Here is a 24,677-nt window from a genome sequence, read left to right on the forward strand (position 1 = left end):
CCCTCCTTCCCTCCTTTCCTCTCTTCCTGCTCTCTTTCTTTTGCATTTTTGTTGTAACCTTCCTTCAACCACCTGTGTTTCTCTCTAACCTCCCACCTCCATTCTTCCAACACCTCCTTTATTTACCTAACCCTTTTAATATATCCCAGGAACACATACAGTACATTTGGTATCTATACCTTCTGTATTTTCAGGTTAGCACACTTGGCTTTACAGACTTTTCTGTTCATGACATACTATATAATAATAATCCAGTAAGTGCTATAAGTAGTATGTAATGGATTTTTACAAATTATTTTGTGTGTGAACAAAAGAAAATCATGAAGTACTTGACCCATTGTTTAATGTGTGTGCATTTGTGTGTGTTTAGGATCATCCATGAGGACGGTTTCTCTGGCGACGACGTAAAGCAGTACAAGCCTGTCGTTTACAGCAACACCATCCAATCTCTGGCTGCCATCGTCCGTGCCATGGATACGCTGGGCCTGGAGTATGGAGACAAAGAACGCAAGGTCAGCACTTGTTGACCACACACTTTATAAACACGCCCGCCTCACACATTCACTGGAATGACATACACATACAGCGACATATACAGTGCAGTACAGTGCAATTCATTTTCCAAATATTATCACCAAATTCATAGTGTATGATGACATACAGTCACACTAAAATGTGGCAGGAACAAGACTGTCACAGATGGACATGTCTCAAGATTGTTTATAGTCTCAAGTCCAAAACTGTGAACTGAATAAGGCTAATTGAAGATGTCACTCGGCATGACCCACTGAGCTAATGCTCCAAATGCTCAGCTTCCAGTCCCTGAATGCAGCAAGTAGCCACTGGATAGATGCCATAACAACTGATGGAGTTCAGGGAGAGGGCACCGTGTGCTTTACACAGAGTTACTGTCTTTCAACTAAAGCACCAGGAGTCCAGCTCTTGCACTGGCCTTGACAAAGTATCTCTGAGCAAGAAACCAATCTCCTCCAGCTACAGGTCCTTGCTCTGACCTCCTGGGGAAAAAATACATCTCGTTACAGAGATGGACCGAATATCACATTATGTTGATTGGGTCACTATAATTGTAGTGAATCTGTCATGGTCAATGCAGCAGAATACTGTACTTAACATGCACATTAGCTTGTCCATGCAGTGGGTATGTGAAGGGCACAGACAGGAGACAAACCCGAAATATGAGTGTAGAAACAGGAAGACAGTGCCCCCATCAACAGGGCACGAGGGGTCACTGAATGGTTTGATGAGTGTGAAAATGATGTGAATCATATGTTATGGCCTTCACAGTCAGATCTCAACCCAATTGAACACTTATGGGAGATTTTGGACCGAAGTGTAAGTGCTCTCCACCACCATCAAAGAAGAGTGGTGTTCATTCTTCCAGAGAATTGTAGAATCAATTTCCAAGGTGCACTGAAGCTGTTATTCTGGCACATAGTGGCCCTTACTTGGTTCTTCCATGTTTCCCTTTAATTTGTGACCCATCTGTACATATGTACAATAACCGTGCAGTGTACTGTAGGTGGAAGGTGTTGTTCATGTTACAGCTGGTGTTACAGTTAGTTAGTTGTGGAGAGCTGAAGGATGGTGTGAGATCTTCACAGCATTAGCATTTTCCGCCCACACTGATGAAGAAATGATACAAACTGTTTTTTATGCATCAGAAGTTACAGTGAAACATTTGTGCTTATCACAACTAGTGCTCATTTTTCTATAAAATCAGTCTAATACTTTGCTATTAGATTTGAATTAACAGATTCATGTCAATGGATCCCCACCTTAGTAGTTTTGACTGGTTAAACATGTAAATTGTGCAGCTGTGTTTCAGGAGAAAAGCACTGTGCACCATGAATTTTTCAGGCAGAAACTACGATCCACAGCAGTAACAGCAACATATTGATCGTTTTCAGATGCTTTGTAGAACATTTTGTAAGAAGATCCGTGTGGAGAGTAAAATAAATGCAGTGATGGTGACACTTTATTTTTATTGAAGACATGAAACAGAATCAGAAAACGTATCGTCTCTGTCGCTGAAGTTGCAAAGGAGATGAATGCTTTTCTGAAAATATTACTTTATCAAAATGATTTTATGTCACATTTAAAGGTCTTTATGATTTATACAATGCATAATTTATACAATCTTTTCCCCCTTGCTGGGCTTCAACATGAGCAGCTACTTTGACTTTGTTATTGAGTGTCGGCTCTTCATCACCCTTGGGTCCTTTATTTATTAAACTGTCTACATCAGCACTGATTCGGTGGTTAATGGGAATGGCTGTCGACTAACCCTGTCATGCTCGTGCCAAAATTCCCTCATGCCAATCTAAATTAGTTATGCTTCTAAGTCCTTTAAATCCTAAAGCACACAAGTTCAATATATGATACGCTAATTGAGAATTATGAGTCTAATCCACAGAAGAGCATCAGCTCTATCTCAATACGGAGCAGTGGGAAGAGGTTAATTAGATCTATAACTGTGATGAACACACAGTGTTGCGTTATATCAATCTATCCTGGCCTGTGCATCAGTTTTACATCCCAGACTTTTCATAATTCAGGCCACTGGAGTTGTCAAGTTATGAATATGCTAAATGTTTCTACCACTTTTCAATATGAAGCCAGCAGCCAACATAAACAGACTTGTGGTGATGTTTTGCCCAACAATGCTGTTTTCATAGTTTTTAAATCTAAAATGCAACCATTCTTGCTGTTGCCTTCATTAGAGCTGTGACTACCATGTTTTTTTATCTGTCACATGGCAATATCTCTTTGCGCAAAGAGGCTGATCACGTAGGTCTAACAGGGTTACAGCTCCACACATCCACGGGAAAAGGCCATAGAAAAAGCATATATTAAAAGATCGATCTCGGGATTTTATGCATCGATGTTGGATTATTCAAATGAAGATCAATTTGAATTAGAAAATCGATCTTTTCAACCCAGCCCTAATGATGATGATGATGTTGGTCAAGTTGGATACTTCTATGAATGCAGCGTTGAATATTAGAGAAAAAGAGGCTCCAAATTTCTCTCTCTCTCTCTCTCTCTCTTTCTCTCTCTCTCTCTCTCTCTCTCTCTCTCTCTCTCTCACACACACACACTAACAAACACCCACACTAACAGACACGTGTCATTGGCTTTAACCTTATCCAAAGGCACAGTATATTTTTAATCACAACGAAGCTATTGATACTCAGAGTAGAGGGCTGAAATAACAGTACACCTATTGATTAGGATATGTTATCTGTGTGTGTGCGCGCGCGCGCTTGCCTTTTGTGTATATGTTTGTGTTTAATATATCTTGGTATTGCATTTCTAGTCAGGGGTGAAGGGACGGGACAGAGACATGACAGATTACTGTTGCTATAGAGTCAAAAAAACGCACTGTGTGTGTGAGTTGATGAGGTGTTCATTGGAGATGTGTCAGAGGTTATGTGCCTCATCCCCTCCCCTCTCCTCCTGCATGCATGTATCCTTCTGTTCTGAGTGAGAGAATGAGCTGCATAACCATTTGATGGGACTGACCCACACTGAGATCTAGCAGTAGATCTAACTTTATAAAAGACATGGAATTATATCACTGAGAGTGGTCACGGTGTGAAAAGGATGGAAGTAAAGTGAGAAAAAAACGACTGTGCGTATTCCACGCATTTTGGCTACACAGGGTTATTATAGTGGCTTTTTTTATTACTACACCAGAACATGGATGAAGGAAAATATATACATGTACTGTTCAAAGTTGACTTTACACATCAAAATCACAACTTTTCTCGCTCCGGGGTGCACAGCCACATTAATCAGAGGTGTTGAGCTGTGCAGCAGTTCCTCTCATCAGCAGTTTTCCTTGGCGCTGAAACTGGTTAGCTAGCTAAACCTGGTAAGTTAGCTAACAGGAGAAAAATACTGAGTTTACATTTGGGTTTTGTTTGCACCTTCACATTGCGATTATAGAGTTGAGATGGAGGGGACACTGGTTTCCTCAAGTATTTCTCCTCATTCTGTATTCTCATTTTTTAATAAGGGGACTCTGACAGTCAATGTAACAATCCTATGGGTTTATGTTATGTGGCGACCGGTTTCCTTTTTGTGTCTGGGAATTTTTTTTTCGTCTGACATTTTAGCAGATGGGTCTCAATATTTTCCGAATCCATGAGCCTTGCATGCTGTTGCTATGGAGAAAACGCTCAGCAGAGGCGAGGAACGTTAGGGAAAACCAAAATGCTTGGTTGTTGTAGCTGCTGAAAACTGACTCTGAATTTGAAAGTGAACTGATTTATGTTGTATATTATGTTTTCAGTTTACTTAACACCATAATCTTTAGCTCTCTCTTTGGTCAACAGTTGGGTTGGGTGGGTACAGTTAATAGTATTGTTTAGTGTAGTAACTAGTCACAGTTGAAAAAATATATTTCAGGACTAAGTATAAAGGTGAAGGATGACAAAATGGTGTCAGGGAAAAATAAAAGACAGAGCTAAAGAAGAGAGACATATTGTGGTTGACAGGAAAGGCAAAAAGAATAGGAGGGAAAGAGGAAGAAAGCTGATTATTTAAGAGAGAATGGAGAGAATGTGACAGTGGACACGAAGCAGAAACAGGCCAGACTGAGCTGTGTTTAAACTACACTCTACATTTGACTTCCCCTCAAAGTAACCAGAAGACTTTGAGACATCCTACTCATACCAATAAAAGATGGGGAAAATAGCTCCAAAGTGGGACACCTATTCATACATTCAAAAAAAATTACGGATTTTTTGCAATTGTGGATTATGCTAATGTTAAATGTATTATAGATTCTTTAAATTAACCCCCACTCTTTTTTCACTCTCCTTCCTCCCATTTTGGCTTGCATCCTCTCTTTAGCTCGCTCTCTCTCTCACCCTTTCTTTCTCTCTTACAATATATTCAACTCCTTCTGTCCCACTCTTTTTTTTTTTTTCTTTCACCTCGTCTCTTGATGACACCCCCCCATCTGTTTCCCCCGGCCTTGGGTAGTTGCTGTGGCAACCCAGTGTTTTGCCTTCCTCTCAACACATTCCTCAAGCCCATGTCCAAGGGCGATGTGACACATACACTTACACACACAAGTAACACACACAATGATAGCGGATTTTAAATAGATTGCATGTTGTCAGTGCTGTATGAGTCTTCAAACAGTTTTCACTCAGGTTTCAAAGAAGAAGCTTCCACCACAGAGATTTTTGATTAATTGTTAAAATCTCCGCAGGTACTTTTACCCTAATAGAAACTAGATTCAGATTCCTAGTGACTTTCAGTGACGAATTGACCGTTCAGTGCATCTGTTTAGTAGCTTATCATCTGTTTTTTTCGCTCTCTCCAAAACCAAAAATTCATAAGCAAAAATGCAGGGTATGGGTTAAACATTGTGCCGCTTATCTTCTATAACATAAGATACAAACATTAGCATGTCACCTAAACAGTGTTATGTTAGAATGAAGCAGACTGTTCATGCATTTCTCTTGTATCACTGGGACCAGCTAGGGATAATGTGCAATACAAAAATTTGTTTCTTGTAACTCAATATCAGCTACCAGGAGCATATTTAAGTACCTTTTCAATTACCTAGTGGCCAAACTTTAGCTTAATTAGCTAGCGGCAACTGATAAACTCTGCTAGCAGCAGCTGTAATTTCAGGTGACAAAAAAACAACTAGAAATGAAAAGCAGCTTTTGCCCACCACTGTCTGAAATTAGAGACACATTATTTTGAAAATCTGTAAGATTTTGATGGTAAACCTGACCCCGTTAGCTCTGTGTGAGTGTAAAGCTTAACATAGCAACACTAACTAAGGGGAATGGAGCTTAGCAAATTGTCAGTTTGGTTACTTTTATATGAACTAGTGCCTCTGTGTTGTCATTGTAAACGTCCAACCGAGGTAAGGAGTCGCGCATTATCAAGAAAAATAAGGGTCAAATATAAATTTAAAAAATGCAGTCTATTAAGCATTAAAAATCTATTTGCTGAATTATTTTTTTTGTATATCTGTAAGGACATACACTAATACCAGTACTGTGTATTGGTGGGCTTTTGTTAATTTGTGTAAACAGCTGAGCTTTCTTTCACCTCTACTGTACTGGATGTACAGAACTCCTCTTAATAGCATCAGTGGATTGTAAGATTGAGCCTAGAGCAATAGCGAACTTGTATTTATTTGTTTATTTTTGTGCGTGTGCACCAGTTTGTGCATTACTGAGGCATTGGCCTTAGGCTTCACTTTCTATACAGTAAGTGCTTCATTGCATCCTCACAATTCACCAGCCTTACATTATGTGTGTGCCTGTATGCTCAACCTTATTTGTTCAAAGCCTAGACCTGCTTGTAGACATAAATGAAGTCAGTGGTAGACAAACACACACACACACATACTGCACAAACAGCACAAGCTGGAGATGGGGATCAAACCAGTTCAAGATATTTATTTACATTTTGTTGCAGCTTTAAAAAAAAAAATCTCTCGAAAGCAATTTCTATGATTTTATCATACCAGCTTTTTCTTTGCTATCTTTCCAAATAACAGCTGAGGCAGAGAAGATGGGGGACCAGCAGTTTCCAGTACAACTTTCAACACTATTTCAGTTGGTCTGATCTGTACTTCTCTCATCTGTCCCCTGTCCTCATTACAGTTGTTGTTTTTTGTGGCATCTGATACACAATTGTAAGATAGAGGGACTGATGAAGAGAAAGAAATTAAGGACGCAGCTGCTGTTCGACTTCAGCACGTACACGCACATACACGCACAACATCTGACAACAGAAAAACACTTTGTGTCTCGATGGACTTTTAGAGGGAAAGAAGGGAAGTAGACCAGAGGGAGATGGAAGGAACAGAGGGAAGAGAAGAAGGGATAGACAGACGGCAGACAAGAGAGTTATAGAAAATGGGAAGGAGAGAGAGAGAGAGAGAGAGACGGAGAGGGAGGAAGCTGGCAGACAGTTTGCTGCCTGTTGTTGTGGAAACCAGATAGATATCTGCGTGGGTTTGTGTGTATGAGTTCTGAGGTGGCGGTACGTGAATTGTAATGATAATGTTCCCTGTGCTCGTGAAGGAATACGACGACCTCCACAGGGGCACGACTTCAATGTCGTTTAAAGTGGAGGTAAATATGACAGGTTTTCTGAGAAGTTTACTTCCCATGTTTTTACTTTCACAAACATTCAATCGCCATTTTTGGTAAAAAATGTTGCAAAGAAATACTTTTAGGCAAATATTTGCAGTCTAACTAAATGCACTGAACACTAGAGAGCAACAGAGTCCTTTCGGGGTTCAGGAAAAAGTCTTGTTTTTTATGTGTAAAGATTGTAACAACTGAATTGAGAATTTGCTAATTTAACTACAAGACCCAGAGAAGATTGTTGTAAGAATCATTCATTCATGGAGTTTAAAGGATGAGCTTGATATTTTTCCTAATGTCAACTAACCTTGCGAGGCAGCTGGACTATTATGACTACAGGCAGCTGTGGAGAAGCAACAGTTTTGATATTCGTAACAGTGCCTTTTATTCGTAGCCTTTCCTCACAAAGATGGCAAGAATCATGTACTGACATGCTAAGTAGCTTTTAAAGCTTCTCAAACTGTGGCTGGCTGATGTTGTGTTTCCTCTTTGGCGCTCTCCTACTACGTCATGTGATTGACAGATGGTTCGTCCAATCATCTTCGTTTTCCAAACAGTTTCCCACAAAGCGATGGCTCTGTTGATGGAAAAAGATTACATCTTAGCAACACCTCTCAGCAACAAATTTAATATAGTTTTGTAAAATTGGTAAATTACCCAGGTGGCCAGATGGTTCTGTGTAACAAACCATCTGGCATGTCAGGTTAAATGTCAACAGATCCCACAGAAAGAAACCAGCAATGACTACTCTCTCAAGTGTATCCAAGCCTGATATATCGCGTCCCTCTGTTTCATAGATCTTCACTGTTGTCCAAAAACCTTTTATAACACATGATTGAACCACAATATATCATACCATACCCATATGTCCCTTCATTGCTATGAACACAAACACTTGACTTAATCTAACATTCACCCTAATGTAGATGATACTGGTCCCCAGCATATGCACCATTTACTCCTGTTTTAATTATGTTTGCTGAAAACTACAGTTCCCAGCTGTTTTAGGAAATGATTTAGCCTTTCTTTTAAAAACAAAATTACAGCATGGGCTGCCTCTGGAGCTTAGGGGTTTTGGCCTTTTTTATGGGATTTATTGACCATATCTAAAAATATGGAATGTTTCCAGCCTTATCCTTTAAAATGTAGTGCTTCTGTTTCTTTGTATAGATTCAGCAACTGGAATTCATTGATTGGATTTTGAAACAATTTGGGATTAACTTGGTAACTACTGTATGGTGTAGTACATTGCAGTTTGTCTGATAACAGTATGCTACAATGCTGATTTCACAGATCTGGTTTGTGTCTGCTGATAAGGGAACTTATATATTACATGCCATTAAACATACGGAAGTGATGGAAAGAGATTACCCCTCAACAAACTTTCATAGTTTTGTATAGTCGGTAAATTATCCATGAGGCCACCGGGCATTGAGGTTGTTGTTTACCTTAAAAGTAATAAAATGCAACTTCACAATGCTGAAAATAATAATAAAATAATGATAATGTATATGTTGAACCAGTTGCTCCTCCTAATCTGCTGCTCAGTTGCAGAGTGACCCCGAAAAATGTCTGACCCATTCCTTTGTCTATGAATAAACAGTTTGGAAAATGCTTATCAATGAGAAAAGGGACACCTATTTTCCATTTTACTGACTTGAACTTTTAAAAGCTGATATTAGCAAACTTCATAATTGTAAGGAAGAAACAGGACAGGCATCATCCCCAGCTGTGTATAGATCAGCTATGTGTGAAAAGGTTAAAGATAGGCATTGATGATGCTGCATGTGACCTCTGGGCTGGTCAGAGCTTTGTATTAATAACAAAGTATGACTGTGCTTCACTACGCTAGGCCTTAATGTGTGTGTCCACAGTGTCCGTCCGCATGTGTGTGTGTGCGTGTACACAAGCTTGTGACACACACATATGTGGTTATTGACCAGCGTATGTGAAGCTTTGAATCGGCTTATGTGTGCGTGTCATTATAGATCCCTTCCAGCCAGGTTAAGAAGGTCATCGATAGACAGAGCCTTCACTACACACACACTCACTCTCGGATGTTTGAAGTTTTTGTGTGTTTCTGTGTGTTGTTGAGAGAGCGTGTGTGTGTTTGAAGTGTGCGTCAGTCTGCCACCATCCTGCAGTGCTGAGCTGCCTTTGATTTTTCCTGCACACCTCTCTCCTCCCTCCCCTCCTCCTCTTTTGTGATTTTCAGCATCCTCCCTTTGTCTCTCCTCTCCTCACATCCTCTCTCTTTTATTCCCCTCTCCTCCTTTTCTTATTTTCTTTCTTCTTTGCCTGTCCCTCTTCCTCACTTCCTTCCTCATATCATCATTTCACCTTTTTCCTCTCTTGTCCTTCCTCTTCTTCTCCATCAACCCCCCCCCCCGTTTCCTATTACTTTTATCTCTCTTATAATTTTCCTGTCCCTGTCTTCACCTTCTCTCCTTTAATGCTGTCACAGCAGTTGTCGCTTTCTCCTCATCCAGTCAAACCGAATAGATCAATTTATTAAGCTCTCTATAAAGCACCTGATTGGCTCTTTCAATCAATTCATCAAGACATTCAATTCGTAATCCTGCTACCCATGATGAGAGGTCATTAGTCTCTTGGATAATGCAGCTGGCTAATTAACACACACACACACACACACAAGCACGCGTCATTCGCAGATTTTAGGCCAGCTGTGTGTGTGGATGTGAGCAGAGAGAGCGAGAACCGAGAGAAAGAGTCTGCATCATGAAAGTGAGATTGTCACAGCAGAGAAATGAACCGTATCCTAGCAACAGAGAGGACCATGATCCCATACCTGAGATTTTGGGAGCGTGTTATTTCTGTGTCTTTGTTTCCATGTATGTCTATAATTATCCCAGTATGTCTTTAATGTTGTATACTCTAGCTGCTCTGTGCTGTACAATTTCAATATCCATAGAAGAAGGGATGGTTGTTTGATTATGGCTCTGTAAGAAACAACCGTCTCCCACTCCAAGTCAGCTAAGCTCTTACTGTATCTGAAAATGCTCAGTTTCATTTGGATATTTGGAGCTGCCTTGTCCAACAACGATATCCTACTGTTGGCTGTGCTGAAGCTTCAGGTCCTGGTTCAGTGGTTGGTTTCACTGTCTGGCTGGGACCTTCCTGTGTACAGTTGGCATGTTCTCCTCACTCGCCCACCGTCCAAAGACATGCAGGTTTGGTTAATTGGCCACTCTAAATTGCCTGTAGGTGTGAATGTGAGTATAAATCTGTCTGTCTGTGTGTTCCAGCCCCTGTGATAGACTGGCAACCACTGCATACTGGGATAGGCGCCAGTGTCCTGTGACCTTGAACAGGCTAAGCGGTTTAGAAAATGGATAGATGTCTGACTCAGCAACATCTCAGTGATACTTACTGAGGAGGAAACAAGTAGTATACATTTCCCCAAGAGTGTTTCATTAAAATGTTAGGTTAGATGACATGTGGATCATTTGATTGATTATCAATCGTTTTATACACTGTCTGTTTTTTCAGCATGGCTCCAGACTGAACTATCACAACAACTGGTACATGGATTTCCATGTGATCTCTTACAGACATTCATGATCCCCAGAGAGTGAATCCTAATGACTTTTAATGATCCTCATCCTAGTTTTTAGTGAAATGTCTCAACAAGTATTGAATGGATTGCTGTACAAACATTCATGGCCCCCCCTCAGGATGAATTGCTGTAACTTGATCCGTTGACCTTTCCTCAGACGCCATCATTGAGTCAGAATTTAAATTTGTGCAATACTTGAAATGTTAACGCAGTAAACTAAGATGGTGAACAAGAGGAACATATCTACTAAACATTAGCATGTTAGCATTGTAAATGTGAACATGTTTGTATGCTATCTCAAAAAACTGTTATGCAGCGTTATACTTCTTGCATCTGCAAGTTCACGAGGGTCTGCGTAAATTTAGAAAGTATCATAACAACCATGTGTCTGTGGTGTCCGCAACTGTCTTCAGCTGTCCATGTGTGCGTCTGCAAGGGAGTATAATTGAGGCCTTAGTGTTATTCAGTATTTCTTTGCATGATGCTTCTGTAAGTGTTTTAGTCTCATTATTCGTATATATGTAGTGTCACGTAAAGAAAATCATCAAATATGAATGTCCGAGAGGCTGGAAGAAGTGAATTTTGTTTAAAAAAAAAAACAAACAAAAAAAACAGCTCTACATACTGTTCACAGGAATGAGAAGTCTCATTTAATTTGTCACAGGGCATTCAGGTTTTATGTGAGATAGTGTCAAATAGAGTGATGAAAAATGTTAAAGACAGAATGATGCTTCTCATATCTGCTATTATCAGCCATCAAGGACAAGGTTAGTTCTGAGAAGAAACACATGGGGTGTATGTCCATGTGTATGAGACCCACTCAGTGTGTTTTTGACTTCACTTAGCTACAGCTTCTCATGGCATTGCCCTTTGTCTTTCCTGTGTGTGTGTGTGTGTGTGTGTGTGTGTGTGTGTGTGTGTGTGTGTGTGTGTGTGTGTGTGTGTGTGCGAACCAACAGTGCCTTTTAGATAAAGTCTGCAAAACACGTCACAGTGCATAACATCAGAAAGGCTCAGAGAAGGTCCTTTAGGGAAGGCAGCATATACACAGACACCCACACACAACTAGCTCTCTACCAGAGCCCCATGAATTGCCCTGTAGCTCTTTAAAACCACAGACACACACACACACACACACACACACACACACACACACAAACACAAACACACACAGCCTCTCTCTCGCTAACCTCCTCACTGCTCTTGCCAGACTGGTGCTGCCAGCATCATATGACAGGCACATGGACCTGTCTCACCACACCATGCCACAACACCGCACTGCTAAGAACAGGACCATGATGCCTTGCTACTGTCGCCCCTGGTTACCCAGGCCGCCAATCATTAGTGTTGGTTTTCTAAGCACGGAAAAAACTAACGCTTCCAGAAATGTAACACACATTCATGACTTTGTGGAACGACTGAAAACCTTGTATGTGTGTAAGCTGAGTTCTAAGTGACCAGAGGAGAATTTAGAGATTTAGTCCGGTCGAGATTGAGAATCTGACATGTTACTACAGAAAGGTAAAGGGCAAAGCAAAAAAGGTGCCCGCCAGGTGTAGTGTGATCATAACCTTTTCAAACTGTGTTAAAATTAATAATCATTCCTACAGTATATTTCTGTAAAGAATGGTCTGGAGAGAGAAAGAAAGAAAAGGGGGCTGATCAACAACTGTATAAATGTATCTATCATGGTGTGCTCTTTCTCTGCAAGACCACCCCAACAACAAAACACAACAGAATAGTTTGGAATGGTTATTTTGTCTAAAATAAATAGTTTTATGTCAGTCACTTAGATAGTTTTGCGATCAGTCAGCCATGAAGGCAAACCTCCATTTACATATATGTGTGTGTGTCCAGTAGTAGAGTTCTGTTAAGGGATGTGTGTAAGTCACAACAAGGGTTGGGATCTCAGGTGCTGAGAGAGATAGAACATGGACCATACTCCCCTGAGAGGGAGAGAGAGAGGGGAGGAGGGGCTGAGAAGAAATGAAATATTCTCCCTTAGGTGTAAAGCATGATGAATAGAGTGATGGATGAGAGAAAAGGTGCACAGGGAGGGAGGGAGGGAGGGAGTTAGCATGGGAGTCAGTCCTTAGGGGTTTGCACATTGGCACATCCCTATGCCTCACGTAGCCTGTGTGTGTGTGTGTGTGTGTGTGTGTGTGTGTGTGTTTCTGAGTTTATAGAATACAGGTTGATGAAGCACCCTGCATTTAAGTCTAATCACATTTCCATTCCTCTGCAAAGGCAGAAAGTCTTCATTTGCTGCTGTTCAGACCACAGATACAGAGTATTGTTCTGTTTACAGTAGGTGCTGTTTGCAAACATACGCACAGACACACACTAGGGCAGATCGATGGGATGATACAGTATATGCCATAAGGTGAAATAAATTTGTCATCTGGAAGCGATTTTGCCTTACTGTTACTACCAAGCTATGCCTTTAATAGCTGTGGTTTTGTGACACCACTATGAGCAGTGTTGCATTCGGATTTTCTGAATAAGATTTTTTTATCCATGTGAAGAATTACGTGGATTTATCAGATATTTAATTCACTGGATTAGGAGAAAATATGTGGTTATTTCATCTACTGTAAAAGTGCTTTTATTAATGGAATTTCCCAGAAAATTAATCATCACTCATCATTATATATATGCCATGGTAGAAAACATATGGTGTACTGACAAACTGATAAATGACAGTCAGTGACACCCAAAGTGGTCATTGAACTTTCAAGATTGATATAAATTTGAAAAATTCCTCACATAGACAGTTTGTCACAAAATAAATTGTGTCATGTAGTGTTTGTACGTCGTACAGTTTAGACGTCTCTGTACAAACATTTCTCTATGTTGTTGTGCCTGAATTCTTTTCTGTTCTGTGTTCAATCTGTCAGCCAACTGCCAGTGCAGCTAATTAGGCCAGGCTAAAAATAGACACCTGACTATAAGATTAACATATCATTTTTCCAAAGTATGGTTTTCAGAGGGTGGTTAAGGGAACCAGATAACCTGATTTGGAATTGATTAGTTTAAAAAATCAATTTAAAAAGAAATCACTTTTTAATGAGATTTAGTGAGGGTAGTCAACATTTGAGTTTATATTTGATGCAAAATGAACAGGGAGTTGTTCAAAAATATATGCCGATGTTGTTGGTTGGAATTGATACACCTACTGATAAGCCACAAAGTAATGAAAACAATATGAGAAAAACACATATTTTTTTACATTTGTTGTCACATGGATGCAAGTTTTGACATTTGAATGTGCTCTACTAGTATCTCATGAATAGCACATTACGATTGAGAACGTAGGTAGCCTGTTAATTATACCCGTCTCAAAATAGACACTAACGTAATTAAAGCAAGGCTCTGTGGCAGCGCAGTGCTTTGTGCTCTGATAGACAACTGTACTATAAACCAGCAGAATGAGTTTTGTCAGAGCCACAACCAAGATTAGAAACAGAACAGCACAAACTGTTAAAGAAGTTACAGAAGCATCACGCAAAGAAATGCTGCACAAGACTCGCAGCTCTGTGAGGCTGCACCTCAATACAGTGGTGCTTTCAGCTAAGCTGCTAACGTCAGCTTGCTAACATGCTCACAATGACAATGCTAACATGTTAAGTGGGTATAATGTTATTGCCATATTCACCATGTTAGTTGAGCGTTTTAGCGTGCTAACATTTGCTAATTACCCCTAAAAACAAAGAACAGCTGAGGCTGATGGGAATGATTTTTGCAGGTATTTGGTCATAAACCAAATCCAATATTAAGTATTGGAAAAATGTTAATTTTGATATGATGGTGGCACTTGAGTGGCCACCAGAGAAATGGCATTTTATCCTGGGGGGGACATAAATGTGTTACCAAATTTCATAGCAATCCATCTTTGTTTACAAAATATTTTACTAAAAGCCAAATATTTCAAAGCAGTGAGAATTTATGTCATTGAAATCCGGCTTTACACCTCTGCTTTATGTCATTCCTATTTCTTATCCTGCATTTTCTATTTTCTTTGCCTCTTCTTCCTCTTTCATACTTTTATTGTCTCTCCTCTGCTTCACACTGTGGAGGTTGACATGTTCTATGCTGCTGTAGCTTAATGCTGGTGAATCAACTGCAGATATTAAGACAGATGATGGTCACGTTATTGCTCTCACTAAGCACTAGGTTGGTTAGCCAGCCATCACACACACACATAGAGGCAAAAATCTTTAAATCTCTGCCTCACTGACAAAAACACTGCTGTAATTACAAACCTAAAAGCAACTGACTTACAATATTAAATCAAAACTGAGTCACTCTTTGATGTGAGAAGAATGATTTCAATGACTGGACATGATTCACATGTGTGTGCGTGTGCGTGTGCGTGTGTGTGTGTGTGTGTATTAGGAGTAATTGCAGAGAAGAGAGGTCAGGTGCACAGGGAGAGAAGTGGTCATACATGGTAACAGAGAGGGAACAGTTTTTGTTCATATGTTTCTTTTTCTTGTCTTCCTCCCTTTCCTTTTTAAGCTGTTGTGTCCTAGTTTTCCCATTTCCCTGTACACACATACAGTGTACACACAAAGAGAGGGCAACGGTAGTGTGGGTGTGTATGTGTGTGTGTGTGCCTGCTGTGCCTTGTAGATGTAAATTATGAAGGACATTTTAATCTATATTTTATGACTGCCTCTTATTTAGAAACCAGGCATTTGGCAGAGTGCAGTGGCTGCAGTGTGTGTGTGTGTGTGTGTGTGTGTGTGTGTGTGTGTGTGTGTGTGTGTGTGTGTGTGTGTACATGTACGTGTTGTGTGCCATTTTATGTGTATGTGATGTGTGTATGTATGTGTCTGTTTATAGGCACTGAAGAGGTAAAAAGGTTGCAGCTATTGAATTTCACACCCATTGTTGCTGTGTATTTTTGTGTTGTGAGGTCAGCACAGAGACTTGCCTATTCATGCGGTTCTCAAATGGAGCTCTTTTCAATATTGAAGAACTGGCCAGTAGACTTCTTCAGTAAGGATTGGAGCAATCAAGTTTTAGTTACATATATCATGTTTATAAGTAGTAATTCAACTGTTAACTGTTACATTTGCAGCAGTAAGTAGGTTGAGTACAACTTTTTCACTCAAGCACCAATCAAAACAAGGGTTTGGATAGGAGTGGCAGATGTGGGACCTGCTTCTGCCGGTGGAGGTGCGAACAGAAGGGTGAGGCAGGGGCCTTGTAAATGCCAGACATCTGCTCTCATCTCTGAGTTGCTGAAAGTCAGAACTGAACTTTTGGTGACCTTCCCGACCTTATCACTCTTGCCAGCCCAGGAAGAAGAGAGCTGTTCTCTGTTTCTGTCATCCTCAGTATCACTGCTGGATTTTGGTTGTCTTTGATTTGGCCAGCAGAGTTGGAGCAGAGGTGGACAGCATGGCTGGGGTCAGGGGTGAGCAGGGAGGGAGGGTTATAAGGAGACCGATCCATGAGCTGATTGTCAACACGCTGACACTGAGCGTTTGGTTGTCTGTTTTCATGGTGACTGAAGTATGGATTTTGTGGCCTGGCTGCAAATTGGTAATGGAGGCTGTGTTGAAAAATGTCTATTAGTGGTTTGATTCTAGATCATGTAGAGGCTGTCCGCTCGAAATATTGTTTACAGCATTGCCCAGAGGAAACTGAAGTTAACATTTGCACAATCTCTGAAATTCTGATTTAATTTGCTTACATTAGGAAGGAATTTGCAGTCATTACAGCAGCTCATAGCTGACATAAATGAAAGTGGTTAAATTGTACAAAAAATATAATCTGTGGATGAAATCCTCTCTCATGTCTTCATCACATAAGTAACGTGATGAGTTTACTTTGTTGTTGTCATTTTCCTCATCTCTGAGGTGGTTTAGCCCATGCTGTCACTACTCTGTTGAAGCTGAGTGGATCATTCCAAGTCAGATGGGTGTTTCTATGATCAAAATGTTCTTGGGTCATCAGAAGACTCAACTGGACTCCACTCGACTCGACCAGGAAGTGTCCACAACTATCCACAACTTTTGCCTGATGGAAAACAAAAAAGGCGAGTAGAGTCGAGCGGTGGAAAATGGCTATATGAGTGTGTTCCACGCACGCACACAAAAGTGCCTTTCCAAGCCTGTGACCAATAAACTATGTGTGTGTGGGTGTCTGCCAGGCAGCATAATGTATGAGTGCTTGGTCTTGGTGCTGTCTGACCAGGTAATGAAACTCTGACTCAGTTGTTTTCCAGCTCGGCACTGTCTACCCTGATATATAGCTACACACGCACACACACACACACACACACACACACACACACACACACACACACATACACATAAAGATGCACTCACAGGCACACACCCACACACCATCAGAGACGACACAGTCCACATATACACAAGGACAGTCACATATTGGTATATGACATGCAAAGTTGATGTTTTGCTGCAGGCGTACAAGTCCTTCTAGCCACATTTACACACAGTTTACCTCTCACATTTACGCACACACAGACAGCAACACAGTCAGCATGCTGTTAATTCTGTTTGTTGAAGAACACATCTTTGCTCACACACAGTAAAAGCTGGACAGATTGAGAGCTTGAGAGAATAGCAATTAGAGAAAGAAAACAAATGACAGAGGAAGGCTGAGATTAAAACAACAAAAAAAACGGCTGAGACGAGAGAAGACTGGAGGCAAACAGAACAATGAATACCAAATGTACTGTATGTACTATAAGTAACATGCTTCATACCTGCAAAATCAATTGAATTAATGTGAAGCCATCAAAGCTGGACAAGTTCCTGTCCCTGAAGCTTTATTTTCCAGTCTTTGGGGTTTTGTGTAAGTCATCCATATACATCAACTCTCACTAAACATCTTCTGGCTTTGGAGTAAAACCACTTCAAAGTTAAACTAAAGCTGCTCAGGCACTGATTAAGATTTTCCAATAATATCTAATGGTCTGAAGGGTCAAAAGCAGCACAAAGGTAAGAAAGAACTTCATTATTTCTGAGAGATGGCAGTACTTTAAGGAGGGCAGTTTCAGTGCAGGACCATGCTGTACAGCCTAATTGAAATTACTCAGGGAGGTCTGGTCAAGCAAGGAAATCAGTTTGAGAAGAAGCTGCTATTAACAATATACATCGGACGGTAGAGACAATCACATTAACACCTGTACAGTCTAATACTAACCTATACAAAATCCCTGCAGTAAATAACTTCAAAATTTCGTTGAGATTTGCTATATATACATCCCTCTGACACATGTTGAAAGGAAATATGATGATATCTTTTGTGGACGAAGCCACTGTCACTGCTCATCATTCAGGATTAATGCAGATGTGGGACTTGCATCATGGCTGGAAGCTACAACAGAATTCATTCATTATTCTTGATCCTCATTTCACCAATCATATCTATGTACATGAAATCCCTATGAATTTACTTGTGGCATTAATGTGTGTGTGTGTGTGTGTGTGTGTGTGTCTGTGCGTGTGTGTGTGTGTGTGTGCGCGCGTGCGTGTGTGTGTGTCTCTCTCTCTTTGGATGTTGGTGTTTGCACACTGCTCTGGCATTTAGAGGCTAATCAATGCCCTGCTGACTACCGCTGCTAATTGAAGGTTAGCAGATACCATCAGCATGAGTCTCTCCCTCTCTCTCTCCCCCTTTCTCTTTCTTTCTCCCCCCCACCCCCCCTCTCTCTTTGCCCTTCTCTCTTCCTGTCCTTGGTCGATACAGCTGTATTTTTGTCCATCTCAAGAGCACCATTATCTAACTCACTAGCACACGCACGCTCTCAAACACTCACATACTGACACACACCACATCAGCTTGCTATCACAGACAGGTGTCCCTACTTTTTTTTTTTTTTTTTTTTTTTCCTTCACTATGCCATACCTTTACACACACACAGTGTCAGACATGCACTATCCTCAATAAGTAGCCTTATACTGCTGGTTGCACTGTTCCTAACAGATGATGCAAAGGCAGCCTCACTGCCATGGCATGAAGTGTTTCCATCAGCTGAAATCCCTCTGGGGTTTGGTAGACAGCAGCATGATGCAACTCTAGGGTTACTTTATCCTGCCACATCTCACACAGCACTGATTAATGCCCACACTGTGCACCACAGTCCGATAGTTTTGTTTTTTCATAACTACGATAACCATCAGGTGAATTTAGAACCTAATGTAAAAACATGATGTCTGGCGTTGCCATGGTAACTAGGACGCCTGAGACAGAGAGAGAGAGAGAGTGAACAAAGGGCGTAAGAGGAAATGAAGATGACCGATATTGATGTGGAAAAAAATGAAGAAAAGGAGAGGAAGGTCAAGGGACGGAGAGATATAGACCAGAACAGAAATATAGATGACACAGTAAAGGGGAAAGGAGGGTGAGGAGGCCAGCCCTCCATTTTGAGTTGGTTTAATGTAAATTGTTCTGTTAAAAAATATCATCTCTATTTCCTCTCCCTTCCTGTCTCTCCCCTCTTTCGCTCCTCTTCTCTCCAGTTCTTCCCCTCACTCTTCCTCCCCCATCCCTCTAATTCATCTTTTTTCAATTATTAACTTCATAAAAAGCTGCATCTGTCTGTTCATAAATAATTTACCCTTAAATGGGTGTCCCTTGTGTGCGTGTGCGTGTGTGTGTGTGTGTGTGTGTTTGTGTGTGTGCGCGTGCGCGAGTGCGCGCGCGTTGAAACGAAAACATCCATATATCTGTCCAGTTGTCCTACCATCTTTGTTTTATCACTTCATAAATCTATCTAACTAAAACATCCATTTATTTATAAAGAAAATGTAATATGCAATAAACAGGGATGGAACACATTTTTTTTTAATAAATGATGACGCAGACTTGGCAATGTTGTCCTGTGGGAAATTACAGACTCATTTCACAATAGTTAAAAAAAAGTTGTTTTTTGATGGAAAGGCAAAAAGTGAGAATTGCATTGTAGTTGATCGTGTTCAGCTTGATTAATTAGAATGTCTTGCTCATATCACGAGGGCTCAACAATTAATCCTTTGTACATCAAAACTGCCATTTGAAAGAGTGAAATTTTAAAATTGCAAAAGCTAGGATTTAATTTGCATAATTAACTGTGTCTTAAGCTGTAGCAGCTGAAAATTTACTCAGCATACGACAAACAGCATACGTACAGATCTCTGTATGTGAGTGCCTGCTCATTTAAGCTACCCAAAGATAGTTTTATGGAAGAAGAAATACCACTCTATTATTTTTGATGTTTGAAAAATAACATAAGGATTGGTACTTACTTTTTTTTTACCATTCATGACACCGCCTTTTTTTCTTTTTTTTTGCACACATGTCAATTTCAGGTGGCTAGGAGGTAGCTCAGTAGTTGTCAAGTGTGAAAGAGTGACACCAGGTTGTCAGTTGCTCTTTATACTTTTAAACCCATCCTATCAGGGCTGTGAAGCCATGTCCTGTTAGACTGTGAAGGTACAATACGGACCTGTCACCCTTATGTTTAGGGGTTGTCAGTCAGATATCAAAACGTTGTACCAACAGTTTTTCATTGGTACTGTCAATTAACTTGCCAGAGCAGCTATTGTCAATATGTGTAATGGGACTTGTGATTGCCATGATTGTAAAGGTATATTATTTACTAATATTAAATGTACCATTAATTCAGTATCTTAACAAATGTAAGCTACATCAGTTTTCTTTTGCAGTTTTGCACAGTCTACCTTGCTACCAAGTTGGATCCTCATTTCACTGCTTTGCTTATTGTACATTGTACTTTGGCATGTGAACAATAAAACTTTGAACTGCTGTTAACTGGCAGCATCACTTATACCTGTAACATAAATTGCAACAATATAATTATAAAATATTGATATCACTCAAGCCTCAAATTGTAGCTTGGCTCCACAAAACTTCTGGGAGAACATGGAAGTCTGTGATTATGATTGGTACTATGCAAACATATCTTTGCTATATTCACCAAAAATACATATGATTTGATTTGATTTACAGAAAATAATATGAATTTAAACTGCGATATCGGTCAGTATAAAAGTATAGTACTGTGTTAGTCTTCAAATGTTTAATCCCTACCTCATACACACATCTGTTCTGTATGGTGTAGTAAATAACTTTAGAATATCATTGGTCAACCTATACACAGGATAATGCATGTGTGCATATACTGTAAACTGCAGTTGAGGATTTAAGTAGCACTCACTGTTGGATCAGTCCTAATTCTTCCTCAGGAGGCTTCTTTTCTCCCTCTCTCTCCAGCTCTTTTTGTGCTGCAATCTTAAGTGGTGCTTCTATTGATCAGCTTGGGGAGAAAAGGCTCAAGGGTGTGTGTGTGTGTGTCTGTGTGTGTGTGCGCATGTGTTGTTGAGCAATGACAAGGGCCCCAACGTGTCTGGATTTTTAACTGAAACCCTTCAACCATCCTCAGTTACCTCCCTCTTTCCCTCTTTCTCAGTGTGTCTCACTGTCCTTCATCATCTGTCTTCTCTTCTCTCCTCCTCCTTTCCTTAGGAGGACATTGTACATTGTCCTGGTAATAAATTGAATCCAGAAAACTGTGTTTTTTCTCCACCTGAATGACGCTAGATGTCGAGTTGTTTCACTTGAGGCAACAAACATCGTCAGCATCAACTCCAGTAAAGTTTAACCACACTTTTGTAAGAGATGTGCCGTCATCCCTTGCAAACAGGTTCCAAAAGAGAGATCTCTCTTTGGGATTGGGAAAAGCAAAAATGCATCATATAGACAAATGTCTTGATCAGAAACAGGGGCCTGCTCACATGAGCATGTGGCCCAATTTTGCGGCAAAATGAAGTAATTTCAGTGGAATTCGTAGAAAAGTCTGCCGGGCAAAGTAAATTTGTCAATCTGTATTTGACAAATAGCAAGCTGTCTTGACAGCCCAAACCTTTGAGGAAACGGAGAGGAGGAGGGTTCAAAATGGAAGAAGCTGTCGTAGCTTGTTCTAACAATCAAAAGACCAACATGCCAAAAGGGAATAAATGGTAGTGTACAGAGAAAATAGAGAGAGGAGCTGTTGTGAGTGACTAGTGGATGTTTCCAGCTGACTAGCGTGTTGGCGGTTAGTAGTTTACCCACTAGCCCTGCAAGCTGTCACTTTGCCATCAAGCTCCTACAACCAAATATTTCACAGACATGATGAATTTCATGTTTGCACTAGTGGCTTTTTTTTTTACCTTTTCTTTTACATCAGCTCAGATAAATAATTTGTGTATCTTTTATTTACTGTTACAGTTTCAGTTTTTATGCTTGCATTGTTTTCGCTCAGCACATGTATTTTAACACGCTCACAGGGCTTGTGACAGTCACTGTGCAGCAGCTCAGGGCCTTAGTATGAATGGAAGATAAAGACTGAACTAGAGGCTGTTGTAATGAAAAAGGTGACTCAAAGGGAAGGTGCTGCAGGATAGAGAAAAAGAGAGAGTATGACTTAATGTCTGTATGGTCTCATGTGTTCTTTATTGGTTCACTGCTGTAGTAAGTCCTGTATGAGTTCTGTCATGCACACAGTAATACGCCTCAGCGCTCTCTCTCTCTCTCTCTCTCTGTGAGGTTGTGTGTGGCTGAGCTGTTCTCTGTCCATAGCTTCTTCTCTTCACCATTCTTCAGCCTTCCTACAGAGAGAGGGGGGAGGGGGGCTGTTGAATAGACTGGAGTAATGGGCTGAGTGGTGAGACAGAGAAATGTGAAAAAAAAGATGGAAGGTGTGTGTGTGTTAAAGCACCCAGTCAGCCAAGCAGCTAGTGCATCACTGCTGCTTTCTAGTCTTATACTGCCCACAGCATTGACACACATTGCACACACACGCACACGCACATACTAACACAGCACAGTATTATCATGCTAACATGAGTGTTGCAGTCACACAAGTGCCAGCATTTTCATGACTTTGCACCTACATCAGCTGTCACACGCTCACTGGGATCCACAACCCCCGATCATATACACACACGGTGGAGAGCTCTTCTTCACGTGCATAGGCATTTTCCGTTTTGCCTTAAACCCGTTGAAAGAAAGTATGAATAACATCCGTGTGTTACACAGGCTGCCACTCAAAAACTTTCCTGGATAAAGGCCCGGTCACACAAGCATGTAAAATAACAAAATCAGTTCATCTCTCAGTGGCAGAGTAAATCTGCATGAATCTTCTGTATTCAACATCTGTATGAAATTTGACAGATACATTTTAGCCATTGATCAACAGTAACTTGACAGGACAGTGCTGATCTTTAAGGAAACAGAGAACCAGAGTCCAAAATGGAGGAAGTCACTAAGTCAGTAACATTTAGCAAACAAGACAGCTCAGAGAGCTTTATCTTCCCCTCCATGAAATCCTTATTTAATAAAAATGATGTGCAACCCTGAGAACAAAGTTAATACAGAAAAAATAAAAAGAGGCTCAGAGAGCTATTGTGACTGATTTGGATTAGCGTGTTCCTGCATTGCTAGCTGCGGTAGTTTACTAACTGTCTCTGTGAATTGTCCCTATGTCACTAAACCTCTAACATCACCTGTTTCTCAAAGAGGTATAGATGAAATTCTTTAAGGAGAACATCAAACAGATACAAGCTCATCTTTAAGTGGTTCAAAAGTTCAGTGGTCAGGACTGACTTTGCAGAAAGAGAGTAAACCGCAGGGAGGAAGTTCATTATACCCTATCCCTGATGCATTTATCATCATCATTTACTATGCATTCACTTATCAATAATCATATTAATGTCAAACATTGGTTATACATGAACATATCAGCATCAAAAATGAACCATGGTGATATGGTATAAAAAAAAAAAAGTCACAGAAAATGCACAAAAAGGCAGTTATTAAACATTTCTAGGGAAAAACTAGTACATAAGAAATGTAGTTCAGTTTGTTGTCAGGATGAGATGACACACACTAATGCATACGCAGTCTGCATAACTTTTTTCACTGACAGATGATTCACATACATACACAGGCATATCTACGCTGGGCTCATCAAGCATTTGTGTATTTGAGTGTTTGTGTGTGTGGACTTTCATTATTTATAGTTCAATGAAGCATTGGGCCTGACTGTGGTCGTTCTGTCTGTGCTTTCTCTACTGTCTGTGTGTGTGTGTCTGTGTAGCTGTGAAAATAAGATAATCTGATTCAACAGCTCTTATCGCTAAAGGCCAGATAACTCCAAAAACACACACGCACACATGCACACAGTTATATGTAGTTAAGTGTCTGTGTGCTTGTCTAAATTCTCCAATATGAGATATGGGATGAGGTTCTTTCTTCTTTTCCATCTCTCTCTCGTTTCTCTGCTTGTCTTACCATCCAGTTGTCTATAAGCCCCTTTGACAGTCTCTAGGATACCAACCAGTTACCATAGCAACCAGGCTAGCCGGCCACCTCCATGGATCATGCAGCCATGCAGTCACCTGACCACCTATCTTTCACGTGATTGGATGCTGTGTTTTGGCCATGTCTATTCACATCCCATTGGTTGAAATGGGGGGCCCCAACAAATTCTCTCCCTTTTCATTTTCATACCCTTGCCCTATTTTCTCTCTTCTCCTTTTCTCCTTCTCTTTCTGCCTCGCTCTCTGATCAAACACGGAGATTGTATTACATCAGCTTAATGCTATAGTTACTGCATGGATTCACATTTGATACTTCTGCTTTGACTGGCTGCATGTAAGGAAAACAAATGTGTTATTGAATTGGGATTCAACTAAGTGGCATTAAGTGAAAGGGCTAGAAAAGAAAGGCTAATTAAACCTTTCCAGACGAACACCACTCACATTTCCTTTTTTTTCATTTTCATAACAACCTCTCATACTTTTCCAGAGCATTGATCAGCCTGAATGTGTTGTCTCTTTTGGTACAGTCATCTGAACACAAATTCAGACAAAGTAAGCTACTTTGTGCAGCCCCCATTCACAGATGATCTTGTGACTCACTGATGTTCA

At 40.5% G+C, this 24,677-nt stretch overlaps 1 protein-coding gene across 2 annotated transcripts in view; it reads left to right on the plus strand.

Moving 5' to 3' along the window:
- The window catches only part of LOC111666045 (guanine nucleotide-binding protein G(o) subunit alpha), an 85,898-nt gene that overhangs the window by 19,252 nt on the left and 41,969 nt on the right, over positions 1-24,677 (plus strand). For both annotated transcript variants that reach the window (XM_023421241.2, XM_087177983.1), the window contains one exon: positions 371-512. In XM_023421241.2, coding sequence (XP_023277009.1) covers positions 371-512 — 142 coding nt within the window. The remainder of the gene's footprint in view (positions 1-370; positions 513-24,677) is intronic.

This window comes from Seriola lalandi, unplaced genomic scaffold (genome assembly GCF_002814215.2).
Source record: "Seriola lalandi dorsalis isolate HSWRI2012SDOR001 ecotype SW California unplaced genomic scaffold, Sedor1 jcf7180002054671, whole genome shotgun sequence".
NCBI classification, from domain to species: Eukaryota; Metazoa; Chordata; class Actinopteri; order Carangiformes; family Carangidae; genus Seriola; species Seriola lalandi.